The sequence below is a fragment of the Schistocerca nitens genome, chromosome 10 (assembly GCF_023898315.1).
Source record: "Schistocerca nitens isolate TAMUIC-IGC-003100 chromosome 10, iqSchNite1.1, whole genome shotgun sequence".
NCBI lineage: Eukaryota > Metazoa > Arthropoda > Insecta > Orthoptera > Acrididae > Schistocerca > Schistocerca nitens.
In genome coordinates, this window is record NC_064623.1 from 91,009,861 (window position 1) to 91,023,676 (window position 13,816).

General features: G+C 40.0%; 1 protein-coding gene across 1 annotated transcript in view; it reads left to right on the forward strand.

The window, feature by feature from the left end:
• Positions 1–300: 300 nt before the first annotated feature.
• Positions 301–13,816, forward strand: part of LOC126210654 (zinc finger protein 271-like) — a 58,569-nt gene continuing 45,053 nt past the window's right edge. Inside the window, 1 exon segment of the mRNA XM_049939986.1 lies at positions 301–487. Within this exon segment, the coding sequence (XP_049795943.1) occupies positions 420–487 (68 nt within the window). The 5' untranslated portion in view covers positions 301–419.

Consider the following 13,816-nt stretch of genomic DNA (forward strand, 5'->3'; position numbering starts at 1 on the left):
TGCTGTGCATTCATGGTGATCTCTTGACACTTTCAGTGTCCTAGCTTATGTTAGTATAATGTTCATTTGCATACTTGTACTGTTATGACAAAATATTCTGAGACATTTTTTGTTTTTTCTCCAGTAATAACTTCACTGACATCAGGGACGACAGTGGTTCTGGTGATAGTCATGGTTTGCGTACTAAAGTTTGCTTGGCTTCTGGAACAGGCAACAGGATAAAAAGCACCACCAGGCAGGAAGCACCCTGTGTGAATAAAACTAGTGCAATGCTTCTGCTGTACAGGTACAGTTGTTATGTCTGCAAAAAGGTATTTGCACGTCTGCAGGATCTGAAGGATCACACTCACATGTGACGTGATTTTTTGCATTCCAGCAATGTGTGCCACAAAACACTCACTTCCAGTTCTCATGTGAAGATGTCCTTGCGTGTGCACTCTGGAGAACGCCCCTACAGCTGTGGCGTTTGCAACAAGTCATTTACACGGTATAGTAGTCTGAAGATACATTCAAAGATCCACTCTGATAAGCGCCCCTACCGCTGTGGCGTTTGCGACAAGTCATTCTCATATAACAGCTACTTGATGCACCGCTCTATGGTACACACTGATGAACGCCCGTACACCTGTGGCGTGTGCCACAAGAGCTTCAAGCTAAGTTGTCATCTGAAGCGACATTCACAGGTGCACACTGGTGAACGCCCTTACCGCTGTGGCGTGTGCAATAAGACATTCACGCAGAATAGTGTTCTGAAGATACATTCAAACCTCCACACAGGTGAACGCCCTTACCACTGTGGCGTATGCAACAAGTCATTCGCATTTAAGAGTAACTTAACGCAGCATTCTCAGCTGCACACTGGTGAACGCCCATACACCTGTGGCATGTGCAAAAAGAGTTTCAAGCTAAATTGTCATCTGAAGCGACATTCACAGCTGCACACTGATGCACGCCCCTACCGCTGTGGTGTGTGCAACAAGACATTCAGGGTAAATTATCATCTGAAACAACATTCGAAGGTCCACCATGGTGAACGCCTCTAACGCTGTTTAGTATGGAACAAGACATTCACATAAAATGGTAGTCCAAAGCAGTACTGAAAGTTACACAATGGTGAACATCCCTAAACTTGTGATTTGGGTGGAAAGTCATTTAGGCACCAGGCTGAACAGATACAACATTCACAACTCCACATTGGTGAACATCCGTAAATCTTTAATGTCTATGAGTATAAAAACATTCATGCAGAGGAGGAACCTCAGGGAGAACTTGTGGCTGCATTCTGGAACAGACTATAGAAATGCAGCATTTTGTGAAAAGAAATACAAACTTAACAGGAGCTTGACGAAACATCTACTTCTTCATGAAGGGCAATCACTATATAGTTATGGTGTGTGAATGAAGGGAATTACAAGCAGTTGCAGACTTGAGGAGCACTCACCTCTTCACACAGGAAAGGTCTCAAGCTATACCTGCAGGTGCATACTAGTGAATACTAGTGTTACTATAACTAGTTTCATATGAGGTTCAAGAGCAGCAACTCACATGCATGTCTCGATTCTTATGACTATGTTGTAAAAATTATGTCTGACTGCAGAGCTGGCTTAGGAGTCAGTCTTAGACGTGCTTAGTATCAGAACAGCAACACGAGTGTAATCATAAGAATTATAGGGTTCACATCTATTAAATGTGTCATGAGAATTGTTACAGTGCTACAATAATTTGCTGGAACGATAAAAAGCTCATGATAATATCAACTTCAACTGTAATCAACATATAACTCAAATGTAAGTCATTTCCTTCGAGCAGAATGATGCCAGATGGCATGATTATGTAGAGTTCTACCAAGTTCTATCCAGATGTCCAACGTTATGGCATGGATACTGTCTACAAAGAAATGAATGTCAACATGCCTTTGTATGTTACAGAAATTCTGCAATTGCATTATTGTGGTTATTATGAGACACAAAGTGTAGGAAAGTGATATGTATTGAAATGTGAGATTCTTGAAGTTTGAGTGTGTGCTGAGTTCCATCAGCCTTGCTATTAATGTAAATAATGAATTCAAAACACTCTGCTAGTGTGGAGTTTACTGTTCGAGTGTCATGTTAGTATTAAAGTATTATCGTTATGATATCAATAGTTGTTTAACCATAGTCTGTCACTGTTGTGGGTTTATCTATTTTATTAGTGTATCTTGTAAGTATGCACCAGGTCCAATAGAATCATGGTGTGTCTGCCTTACTCATTTTTATTGAAATGCCTAACAGTTATTAGATAAAATATTGGTTTCCATAGTTATGACCATTCTATAATTTAGTCTGAAGTGGTCACCTATGATGAAATGTATCATGCTACAAAAAGGGAAACTAGTAATTGCGAAGTACACAACATAAAAAATTCAGATTGTTACTTACTATGGACTGTAGAGCCTTAGGCATTATATCTGTCTTTATAATTCAAAGACGATATCTTGTGCGAAATATCAACCAAATTTATGATGGGATTTTTCTGACCATCGTTTGTCAGTCAAGTGCTTTTGCTAGGCATTCGCAAGACCTACTTACGAAATCTTAGTGCAATATCTGTTCCATGGTGCATCGATCTGTAAACATTTTTATCCACTACTCCATGACAGAGATAGTGTCATTTATGGTAGTTCAAGAAAGTTTTCTTATATGGATCTGTGACTTCTAATAACTAGGGCATTCATGAAAACAAGTGTTTTAACATGTCCCTGCACATCAATGAGCTTCAACAATAACAAATCTGAGTATAAATTCATATTTTATTTTATCCATGTTGGATCTTGTGAACTCCATGACTATTAATGATAGTTACTGAATAACTCAACCAGCCACATATACTTGTTAATAGGTTTTATTTTAGTGCCACAACTGGTTTCATGATAATATTTTCAGTATGTACTGATTAACAGCATGTCATCTGCTCCTACACTGCACAAGAATATTTAATATTTAATGCCACTTTATGAATTGTTTCATTAGTAAAAATACTCGAAAGTACTTGCGTTTATTTAGGTATAATGTGAAATATTTATAATCACTCAGATAAGTTTCAGTACATGGCGATTTGTATTGTTGTGGTCCATTTGGTTTTTCATGTCGATGTATATATGTTGTTGAATTGCAAACAACAAATATATTGTAATTAAATTACTGTAGCATATTTCGTAATATTCTTAATGTCAGTGTTGAATGTCACACCCTGGAAATATCTGAAGCCATCTACAGATGGGTGTGATAGCCTGAAAATGGTTATGTCTCTAAAATAAAACATTTTAGGAATATATCTAGCTGTTTGTGGAATTAACTAACTGTAAATTAATGTAATTTGTATGTCATACAATAGATTACTGTTGTCTGTAATAGTATTTTCCTGGAATTTAACTTTAAAATAACATCACTATGGATGTACTCGTATTATTCTTTAGTGTTGTAACACTGTGCTACTCATTTATAACATGGAATGCAGACATTGCCTTATGCAGTGTATATTTGAAGACCTTCTGAGGTATTTTGTGATCCATGTGTAAGAACATATAAGTATTCGTTCCCATAACTGAACTGTGTAGCAGTATGTTGTCACACTATTTTTCACTTTTCTGACGTACTGTCCTCGTTGTAGTTGTAGTTATGCCACTGGTGATTTGGTTACCAAAGTTCATGTGACTGAGGAACAAGAAACACGCTTCTAATACAGCACATTCAGTGCACAAAACTGAACGCCTATGTAGCTGTGACATCTGCAAACATATCTAGGTGGCTGAATGATGTGGAGTCTTTACCAACTTATATGCAGATGGGAAATTAGATGGCAGGGATAGGGCTTGTCAAAACCCTATATGTAGTTAAAACATGATCATAATAGAAGTTACTGTAAACTCTATGGATCTATACCACCACTGAAATATCAGATCTTTGAATTTTGAGAGTAAGTCACTACACTGTGCTGTACACTGTTCTCTCTTATACCCATGGCTAGCTCAACCTTAAACCTCTCGTCAGTACTTGATAATTGTGAATGAATGAAACCCAATCTTTTAGTGAAACGGTATTTTCTCTTCTCATGTATTACCTAACATTATATTACATTACTTTTGTATTGAGAGCCAATCAGCTTTGCTTCAGGTAGCCATGGAGACATATTCACACCTTATTGTCATTGCAGTACTTTTGACCACTCTGTTTGCAAACAGTAGTTGGTATGGCTATTAACACTGCTGATAATATAACTCAGCATCGCAGATATGTATATGGATAGGCTGCCACGACCAGAGTGAGTTAATATGAACGTTTTCAGGTTATGATACCATGTGATATTGTCAAATAACTGCCACTAAACGATGCTGAAGTTTCTACCATATTTTCAGTGGTCATCCTCTGGGTCTATTGACTCACAGAACCACCAGTGCCACCTTGCCTAAAAACTTAGTTTTATTGAGCAATAGGTATTTTCCGCTATGACATGACACCATGCCCATGAAGCTTTCATGTTAACATTTGCAAATGTTCCTCACCTTCTTATCACAATCTCATTGTAGACAGCAGCAAGTGGACTGCAGGACACACTCCCTTTCAAGCAGCTTTTCAGTATGTTGCCTCCCTGAACTTGAATGAATGTAGGACTAACACCAATACATTACCTGTGAGGTTTTTTGTATGGGTTGTTACAGCAAAGAAAAAATAAACATACAAGGACTTAAGTTTTATGCTCCATCACACACATACGTAGATTTAGCAATAACTTAGCACAGTTTTGGTAACATGGGTAACATGTGGCATAATGTGGAATTAATAAAAAAGAATGTGCACCCTTGGTGTTTACAGAACTGAATACCGAAGAACTGCTATCCGGAACAGCATAAAAACTTCCAACTGTAAACATGTCATGGCTTTGACGTTGGAACTGTGGGACTTAGCAGATCGATGTTGGCAGTCCATTCCTGTTAACTGTAACCAAAGGAACGAGTATTTCACAGCTGCGAGGACCACTCAGTCTGGGTGGAAGTATTGAGGAATCGTGGCTGCTGCAAAGAATGGCTATGACAGCTTTCTGAAGGAATGAATATGTTGCAGGCGCCAAAATGTAGCTAACTGTCGGCTTTGATGAGTGATGCAGTTATAATGGCTACTGGGAACGCAGTTCTTTGAGCACATTTTGAATTGCTCTTATTTACAGCGTTATTTGTTGTACTCTTTCGTTGGTTATTTTTAATCTTTGCTAAGTGTATGAAAAAATTTGGCCTGTTCTTCCGTTTTGGAGTGAGTTATAGTATTTAGTCGGTTAATCAATGTTTCATTCTTTAGAATATCTTTTTTTAAAAAAAATATCCGTACTATGTATTGTGGCTTCACTATAGCTGTAAAACTTATCTAACTGCAACTTCCAGTAGCAGCCAACACAACCCGTCAGTATCCAATTTAAAGTTGGTTGCTCTGTAGAAAATGATTTATTTAATAAACATCCTATAATTCAGTCAGTAAGGTATATTAATTTAATTATGACCTATAATAACAGTCAGTGCACAAAACACAAGTTTTGGCAACCACCAAACTAAAAACATGCAAATGTCTTAATGATAATTCGCTACATCATATATAACATTTTATTTAAAACGCCTATTATACTGTTTTCAGCACTGTGTATGTCATTTCAGTGGAAATTTGTAAAATAATAATCACAATACCAGTCACTTGTGAACGTTTAAACCACAGTTTTTTGCAACTATGAAAAGCGTCCACTTAAAAAAAGTGCTTTGATATTACAATCTGCTCCTAGTACTTCACGTATTTGCTTACAATAGTGAACGTGTAGACACATTTTACTTCTCCACCTCCTGTTCTATACTTCATCTATATATATGCAAGTTCACATATGTGGAATGCCACACTCATGATAACAATGAGTTTCCACTTCTCTTAGCAGACTGCTTTGTTACTGCTACACATAGTGTGACCTATCAATATATTACAAAACTCGTCTCTCTCGCAAATTATTACATAAATTGCAATTCTTTAAACTTTTCACGTGGATGTACAGTTTTATGCATACAAAAATATTTTACTCAAAAGTAAAGTATTAAATGGGCAAGCACACACCATTAAAAAAATGAAAATTTAATTGCATACACAGCATTTGCAGGAAGTATATAGAGAGAAACCTACAGTTTGATGTGCACCATTGCAATTCTATATTGCTTGTTAATAGAAAAGGAAAATTAAGAAAAATTAATGTACATCAAATTATGGAACTATCTTCTCACTGCCTGTTATAGCGATAGGGCACAGATAGAATTGGTTCATTTAATGTTATTGATTTCTGTAACAGCCAAAAGGTAGGCAGCATAATAAATTCAGTAATTTTCTCATGATATCCAAGAACCAAGTGAATGATGAAAAATCGATTTATTACAGGGGAATCCTAAACTATAAAAACTTTATTTGTGTCTAGTGTGGAATACGTAAATTTGCTTAACAGGTATGACTCATCAGTTGTTATTTTAATGCTCACTTTATATATTAAAGGAAGGAAGATATGATTTAAGACACAAAGGAATTGCAGACATTGTTTGCAACTGGTCATTGATTTAAATCAGTGGGGAATTTTGAAAACTGTGCCACATGGATATTCGAATCCAGGTTTCCTGCTTACTAAGCAGATGCACTGACCAGTAAGCCATTGAGACACAGTGGTCATTACAACTGCGTGGACTACATAACACGTCTCTTGTCAGACCCAAATTCTCAACTTATCCGCACAATACTAACCATAAGATTTCGGTTCGGTGTGCATCTTCATTGAAGAGATCAGTGGCTGTCTTCACCTTAATTATATGTGTGTTGTGTCTGGTCTTTTTGATATGTCTAAAAGAACAGACACCACATATATGGCTGCGCGGTCTAATGTGCAGCTACCCCCATTGGAGGTTCGAGTCCTCTGTCGGGCGTGGGTGTTGTGTTGTCGTTAGTGTAAGTTAGTTTAAGTTAGATTAAGTAGTGTGTAAGCCTAGAGACCGATGACCATAGCAGTTTGGTCCCATAGGAACTTACCACAAATTTCCAAACACTACATATATATTATGACTTAATTTCTCACTGATGACAAGATAATTAAGATGGGCTTTAAATATCACTCATCTGTAGAATAAATGGACATAGAAAATTGCTGTTTCGCCAAATTCGTAATGAATCAGCTTACTAACAAGTTCTCATGCTTGAGTGATTATATTATGCTCTCAGCCTAAAAAATTTTTACCTTTTGTAAAATTAAACTAAAAACAGCAAACGATCTAAATGACAAACAATTTTGTTTGTGAGACTTCCTGGCAGATTAAAACTGCGTGCTTGACTGAGACTCCAACTCGAGACCTTTGTCTTCCATGGGTCCCGAGTTCGAGTCTCGGCTCGGCACATTGATTTAATTTTACAGGAAGTTTCATATCAGTGCACGCTCTGCTGAAGAGTGAAATTCACATTCTGGGTATTTTGTTTGTGTTTTGTGAAATAGCTGCCAAGGAAAATTCCTGTACTTCACGTATCAGTGCCTTCTGATCCTTGTGTTTTTACTACAAGGTCCATATGTACACTTACAGAAAGAACAGGAGAAGTAAAGTAAAAAACATTAATGTTACCGAACAATGTAATATGCACCATTTCACAAAGGAACATGATTCAACCCTGTTGGTGTCATAGTTGGGGAGGGGGCAGGAAAGCACAGGAATGACATAGTAGTCGCTGGTGCAGCAGCGGGCAATGCCCTCCGCTGGCCAATTCTCGGGGACAATGGACAGCGTCACTGATGACAACGACGTGACAACGACCGAACGCCTAATCGGTCGAACCGAATGCCGACGCCCAACTCTGATGCCCTTAAATAGTGCAGACCGCTGCTGAATCCGCCGGTTACGTGGCGGCGTGTTTATTAGAAGGTTCTCGATGAATTGGCTAACGCAACCGCGCCACACGCTGCGTTCTGATGGCTGCCGCGCACGTACACACATACCGATGCTCATTGCAAAACTGTGTCACCTGTATAATGCGCTGGCCGGCCTTCGTCCGCCGTTGGCCGTGAGGCTGGCGCATCGCGCACTGAAACACAGTAAATCACAATTTCGCACCGTATTTCCTAAAAATAACTCCTTGTCCTCTACGATTCCTCCCTCGTACGAAAAGAATTCGTCCCCAAATTCAACCAAAAAGTCAAAACAACTACACTTCACTTCAAAAACACCACAAAATGCGATTGATTCACTATTTACAATGTGTTCATTCACTTCTATCCTCAGTCTAATCTTTGTCCATAAACATTACTCAGTGTTCTCCTGCAGTGCCTGACAACTGTTCAGTGATTTTGTCTGGACCTTTAGGTTAAAGGTTGGAAGGGGCGGGATTTGGGCTACCTTTCTCTTGAGCCGATAGTACACTAATCCTAAGACAAAGATAAAAATACAGGTGGCGGTGGTTGATGACCCAATAACTAGTAAGCGTTGCTTATGCTCATTACGGTACTCATGCACTCGTTGAAAAAGATGTTCCATAGTTATATGTCCATCCTGAGCTGCTAGCATCTGGTCCAAAGAGGCGAGCAAAGTCGGGTCTAATGTGCTATTCAAAAGAGTGAGATTTTCTTTCGTGACGAATTGCACCGATTGGTCGGTAAACGGAAAGCTGGCCCTGAAATGTCACACTGTGTGCCGTTAATTAACAGTCCCTGCCTCTGCATTTCTATTCTTTGCGTACTCCCTTGCTTACCCTGCTCGTAACAAACGCAAATAAAGACTGTGTTTTCCATTACTGAAAATACCCAATGTGGACCCACTTGCTGAAAGAACTGCACCGTGCCTTCTATAATTTCCTTTGGGCACTCTGCGACTGGTTCTTGAGAGCGGAATAGAGAATACTCACAAGATTTGGGATCAGTGTGTAACAAATTCGCGGGGCAGATGGTAACTGGACCTGTTCGACAACGCAGCAGGTCTTGTGCAGTGAGGAACGCATGAGCTTGTCTGTTACGTGCCACTAACAGTATTTCCTGTACGATTAATTGTACGAATTTCTGCAAATTTTCCCACTTTACTAGATACGTATGCAAGGCGTAACATTCAAATTTACAATCTTTACATGTTAATTGTATTATGATGTGAATTCTCAGCAGGGTACCCCTCCGCGTACTGGTAACAGTGACCATTTTGTAGTACAGAGATAAGTGTTCGTCTGTTAATGTCGTCAGTAGCTCCAGGGATGCGGGCAGTTCCGATTGAACTTTCCGTAATCCTTCCTGAAGTTGTTCCAAAGATAACAGTACAGGGGTTAGGTGCCCGCGCATTGCGTGCAACAAAGCCTCCTGTAGTTCCGTGGCTTCTATGCGTGCTTCTGTAAAACTATCAGCAAGAAAACGGAGCAGCTTAGCGATTATCAGCTGTGAATCGATGTTATCCAACCGGTTCTTGATTATACCCAAGTCGTGACCGGTTGTGTCGGCTGTGACCTTAATGTGGGACATCAAGGTCGTGGCCAAAGCTCGCAATTGGCGCGTATTGTTACCTACATGATTCTCCTAACTCTCTAATTGGGTTGTGTGAAGATCTATCATTCCCTGGTTGCTATTCACATTATCCTGTACCTGCCGTAGCGTATCGTTAATACTTTTAATATCTTCCGCTTCAGCGGTCCCAAAAACAGTTTTTAGAATACGGCCACCTGCGTCTTTTTCTACGGACGTGCGGAATTAACCCTGCAGTTTGCCGCAACTGAGCTTGTAAGCGTGCAAAAGCTTTTCGTAGTAGCTGATAATCCCCCTGTGTGTCATTAAACCTTGACTGATTAGCGACCATGGGGTGAAGTTTATTAAACGTATCCTCTAATTTATTGATTTCGTCTTCAACCAGTCAAATATTACAAACCACTCTCAAAGGGCCATTGATGTCCGGACTTAATTACGTCCGCCTCGTGATGACTGGGTGTTGTGTGCTGTCCTTAGGTTAGTTAGGTTTAAGTAGTTCTAAGTTCTAGGGGACTGATGACGATAGATGTGAAGTCCCATAGTGCTCAGAGCCATTTGAACCATTTGAACTTAATTACGTCCGCTTGTCGCAAGAACAAAACATCACTTGATATAGGACGTATCTTCAAGGCTTCAGCTAAGTAGTAACAGCAAAACAGAATAACTATACTGAGAGGCAGTGCACACCTTCCCTCTTCCCTCTTCAGCGCAACCCACGACGCTGGAATTGCTGGGCTTACCAAATCGTCACGCCTTCTGAGAAACAATAGAAAAACAACTCACATTAGCTCTTCCTTTTTGCGCGTGGCCTAAGAATATAGTAGCATGTGTGATCGCTTCCACAATTAACTTGATTCTCTTGTTTTTCTACTTCTTTCTTATTCTTTTTCTATCTTTCTCTCCACTAGAAGTTACTGCAGACAATGAAGGAAATTCCTCAAAATTTCCCTTGAAAGGCCTAATTCGGCTCACATGCACAATAGTTGGGCGAGTTGGAAGCTGTAATTTTACATTCACCGGCGATGTCATCTCGATCGCCTGGAAAGGGCCTTGATAGCGGGATACAAGGTTCTTCGTTTTTCCTTTTGGCACTTACAGATTAGCCATCATCACCCATTGTCCTACATGATATTTGGGTAAAGCGGCCTTTCTATTGTGAATTTTGTCCTGTCTCTCTAACGCTTTAGTGTTCATTTTTTTCACCTGCCGCCAGATTGTTTTCAACTTTGTGGATAAATCCTTAACAGCCGAAATATCGGTTCCTGGTGGGGTCTTGAGAAATTCAAACGGAGATGGCATCTTCCTACTGAACAGTACTTCATACAGAGACAATCCTGTACTTTCATGCACTTTTGAGTTATATGCCGCGGTTACAAACGCCAGTAGGGTATCCCAATTGTTGTGTTGCGAATTTACATAATAACTTAACATCTTAACTATAATACGATGAACTCTCTCGGTCGTGAACTACCGACACTGAGCTAAATTATCCAGAGTTTCAGTGATATTAGGCATTGCGTATGCATTAGATACAGTTTTTTGATTCATAAACGATAATCACAACAAAAACGATATGCCTTGCCCCCATCAGGTGATTTTTTACACACTAATACGATAGGAGCGGAACAGAGACTACTACTGGTTTCTGTTATCCCATCCCAAAGCTGTTGATTAATAAATTCTTCCATGACAGACTGTAAACTTTTTGGAACATGATATGGACGATTATACACCGGTGCTTCATTCCCAGTGGGGATGTAATGCTGAACTAACGGTGTGGCAGGCAGTGGACCATGAGAATTAAATAACTCTTTATATTCCGTCAAAAGGTTCTCCATGATTTCTCTGTCTTGCCCTACTAAATGTGCTACTTTACCTCTCAGTGCGGACCAGCTGACAGATTCTCCTGGCATTGTGTAATCTGCTGCGAAATCCTTATCCAGTTCATCTTCCCCTATTATCTCCAGATTCGTTGTTACGGTATCCCGTGCTAACTCCACCTCTTCAAGGTCAAAATTACCAATACTGACAGGCACAACCTTTTTTCCTTCTATCTCCCGCACGTAGGACACGCTACGCTGCGTAAAACACTTCATTTTATCCTGTGGCTCTTTCTCAGACAAAGGTTCAGCGACACACACAACGAATTTACCAGCATGCTAGCTTCAACATCTGCCCAGATTATTTTTTCTGTGCCCTTCGGTATAGTATCCCGCGAGTTACCCCTAAGGGACCTTGAACGCAGATTAGGTGGCCTACCTGACATCTGGGCGGTTCCTTGCAACAGTAATGGTTTTTCGGCCACAGAACCTAGGCGAAATTGTATTCCGTCCAGTTCTACTGTACGCCGTTCCATGTTAACTTTTGGGTGATGCGCAACCAGGAAATCCAATCCGAGTATGACATAGCTGCTGCCAACAACTGGAAGAACTTCTGCCTTCACCTGGAAGTTCCTCATTTCCACTCAGAAGTTTAACACCGCTGATCCGAGTGACTTCACCTGTCCCCCACCCATGCCACTTAACGCCCAGCGTGGTGGTATTAATTCTACTTTACCGACTACATTTCTATTCGACACAGATACCTGAGACCCGGTATCCAATAAAAATTTGTACGTTCTCCCCCTCACCAAGCCGGTCAGAAAAAAGTCTGCCACTGATTCTGCACTAACATTAATCTAGTCATATGTATACGTTTCCACAGTTATCATTTACCTATGTCATCTATGGCCTGTGGTCAACGACAGCTGCTTCAGCGCTGGTTTTGGATAGCGCCAATTTGGCATGCACAGAATGCTTTACCCAAGGCAGCACATTAACAGTTCACAAAAATTATCCATTTCAGAAATGTTTTCGCCTGAGCTCAAAAAGCCAATGATCACGTTCTTTTGGACATCAGACAAGTTGCTCCGTTTCCACATTACAACAACGGGATTGATAGTGTCTTGAAGGGGGGATATAAGATGAACATCAACAAAAGCAAAACGAGGATAATGGAATGTAGTCGAATTAAGTAGAGTGATGTTGAGGGTATTAGATTAGGAAATGAGACACTTAAAGTAGTAAAGGAGTTTTGCTATTTGGGGAGCAAAATAACTGATGATGGTCGAAGTAGAGAGGATATAAAATGTAGACTGGCAATGGGAAGGAAAGCGTTTCTGAAGAAGAGAAATTTGTTAACATCGAGTATAGATTTAAGTGTCAGGAAGTCGTTTCTGAAAGTATTTGTAAGGAGTGTAGCCATGTATGGTTGTGAAACATGGACGATAACTAGTTTGGACAAGAAGAGAATAGAAGCTTTCAAAATGTGGTGCTACGGAAGAATGCTGAAGATTAGATGGGTAGATCACATAAATAATGAGGAGATGTTGAATAGGATTGGGGAGAAGAGTTGTGGCACAACTTGACTAGAAGAAGGGATGGGTTGGTAGGACATGTTCTGAGGCATCACCAATTTAGTATTGGAGGGCAGCGTGGAGGGTAAAAATCGTATAGGGAGACCAAGAGATGAATACACCAAGCAGATTCAGAAGGATGTAGGTTGCAGTAGGTACTGGGAGATGAAGCAGCTTGCACAGGATAGAGTAGCATGGAGAGCTGTATCAAACCAGTCTCAGGACTGAAGACCACAACAACAACAACAACAGCTGCACTATCTTGTGCATCTCACCCTGACACTCTTTATATACCCTCCAGTATTAGTGCTGCCATCTGACATCTGTGTGTGCTTATTGTATGTTGACACTGAAATATGTGGTGGTCACATTAATGAGACTGGACCGTGTAAGCCTTATATGTTTCATGTCTTCTATGAAGTGTAGGAGTATATCAGAAGTGGAATACCACTCTGGTATTGTTGATGATTACAATGGATGCATCGCTATGGTGACAGGAATGAAGTACAAGATGAACTGAGAATGCTTACTATAATAAAAGTAACGTAAATAAGTTCAGACAAATAGTGTCACGGTAATTCTAATAATTCTTGGAGTAAATCACGACGACCACTCTCTTCCCCATGCAGCTGTTATGAAGGTTCTACTCGTATATTAAAAGGTAACGCAACTCAAAGTCTCCATGCACTGACAGTAAATACAAATTGGAGAAATGGTGAAATAGGGCGACACTTGGATATTCATATTGGCTCTACAGTTCATATCAAGTGCTGCCATAGATATTGTAATAGGATGACCAAAGTGGGTGACATGGTCTGGGTTGTAGGGCGTGGCTGGGTAGAAGAAGGTGGCTGTTTTTGGCAATCTTCCTCTTTATTGTTGGTTCTCCCAATACGT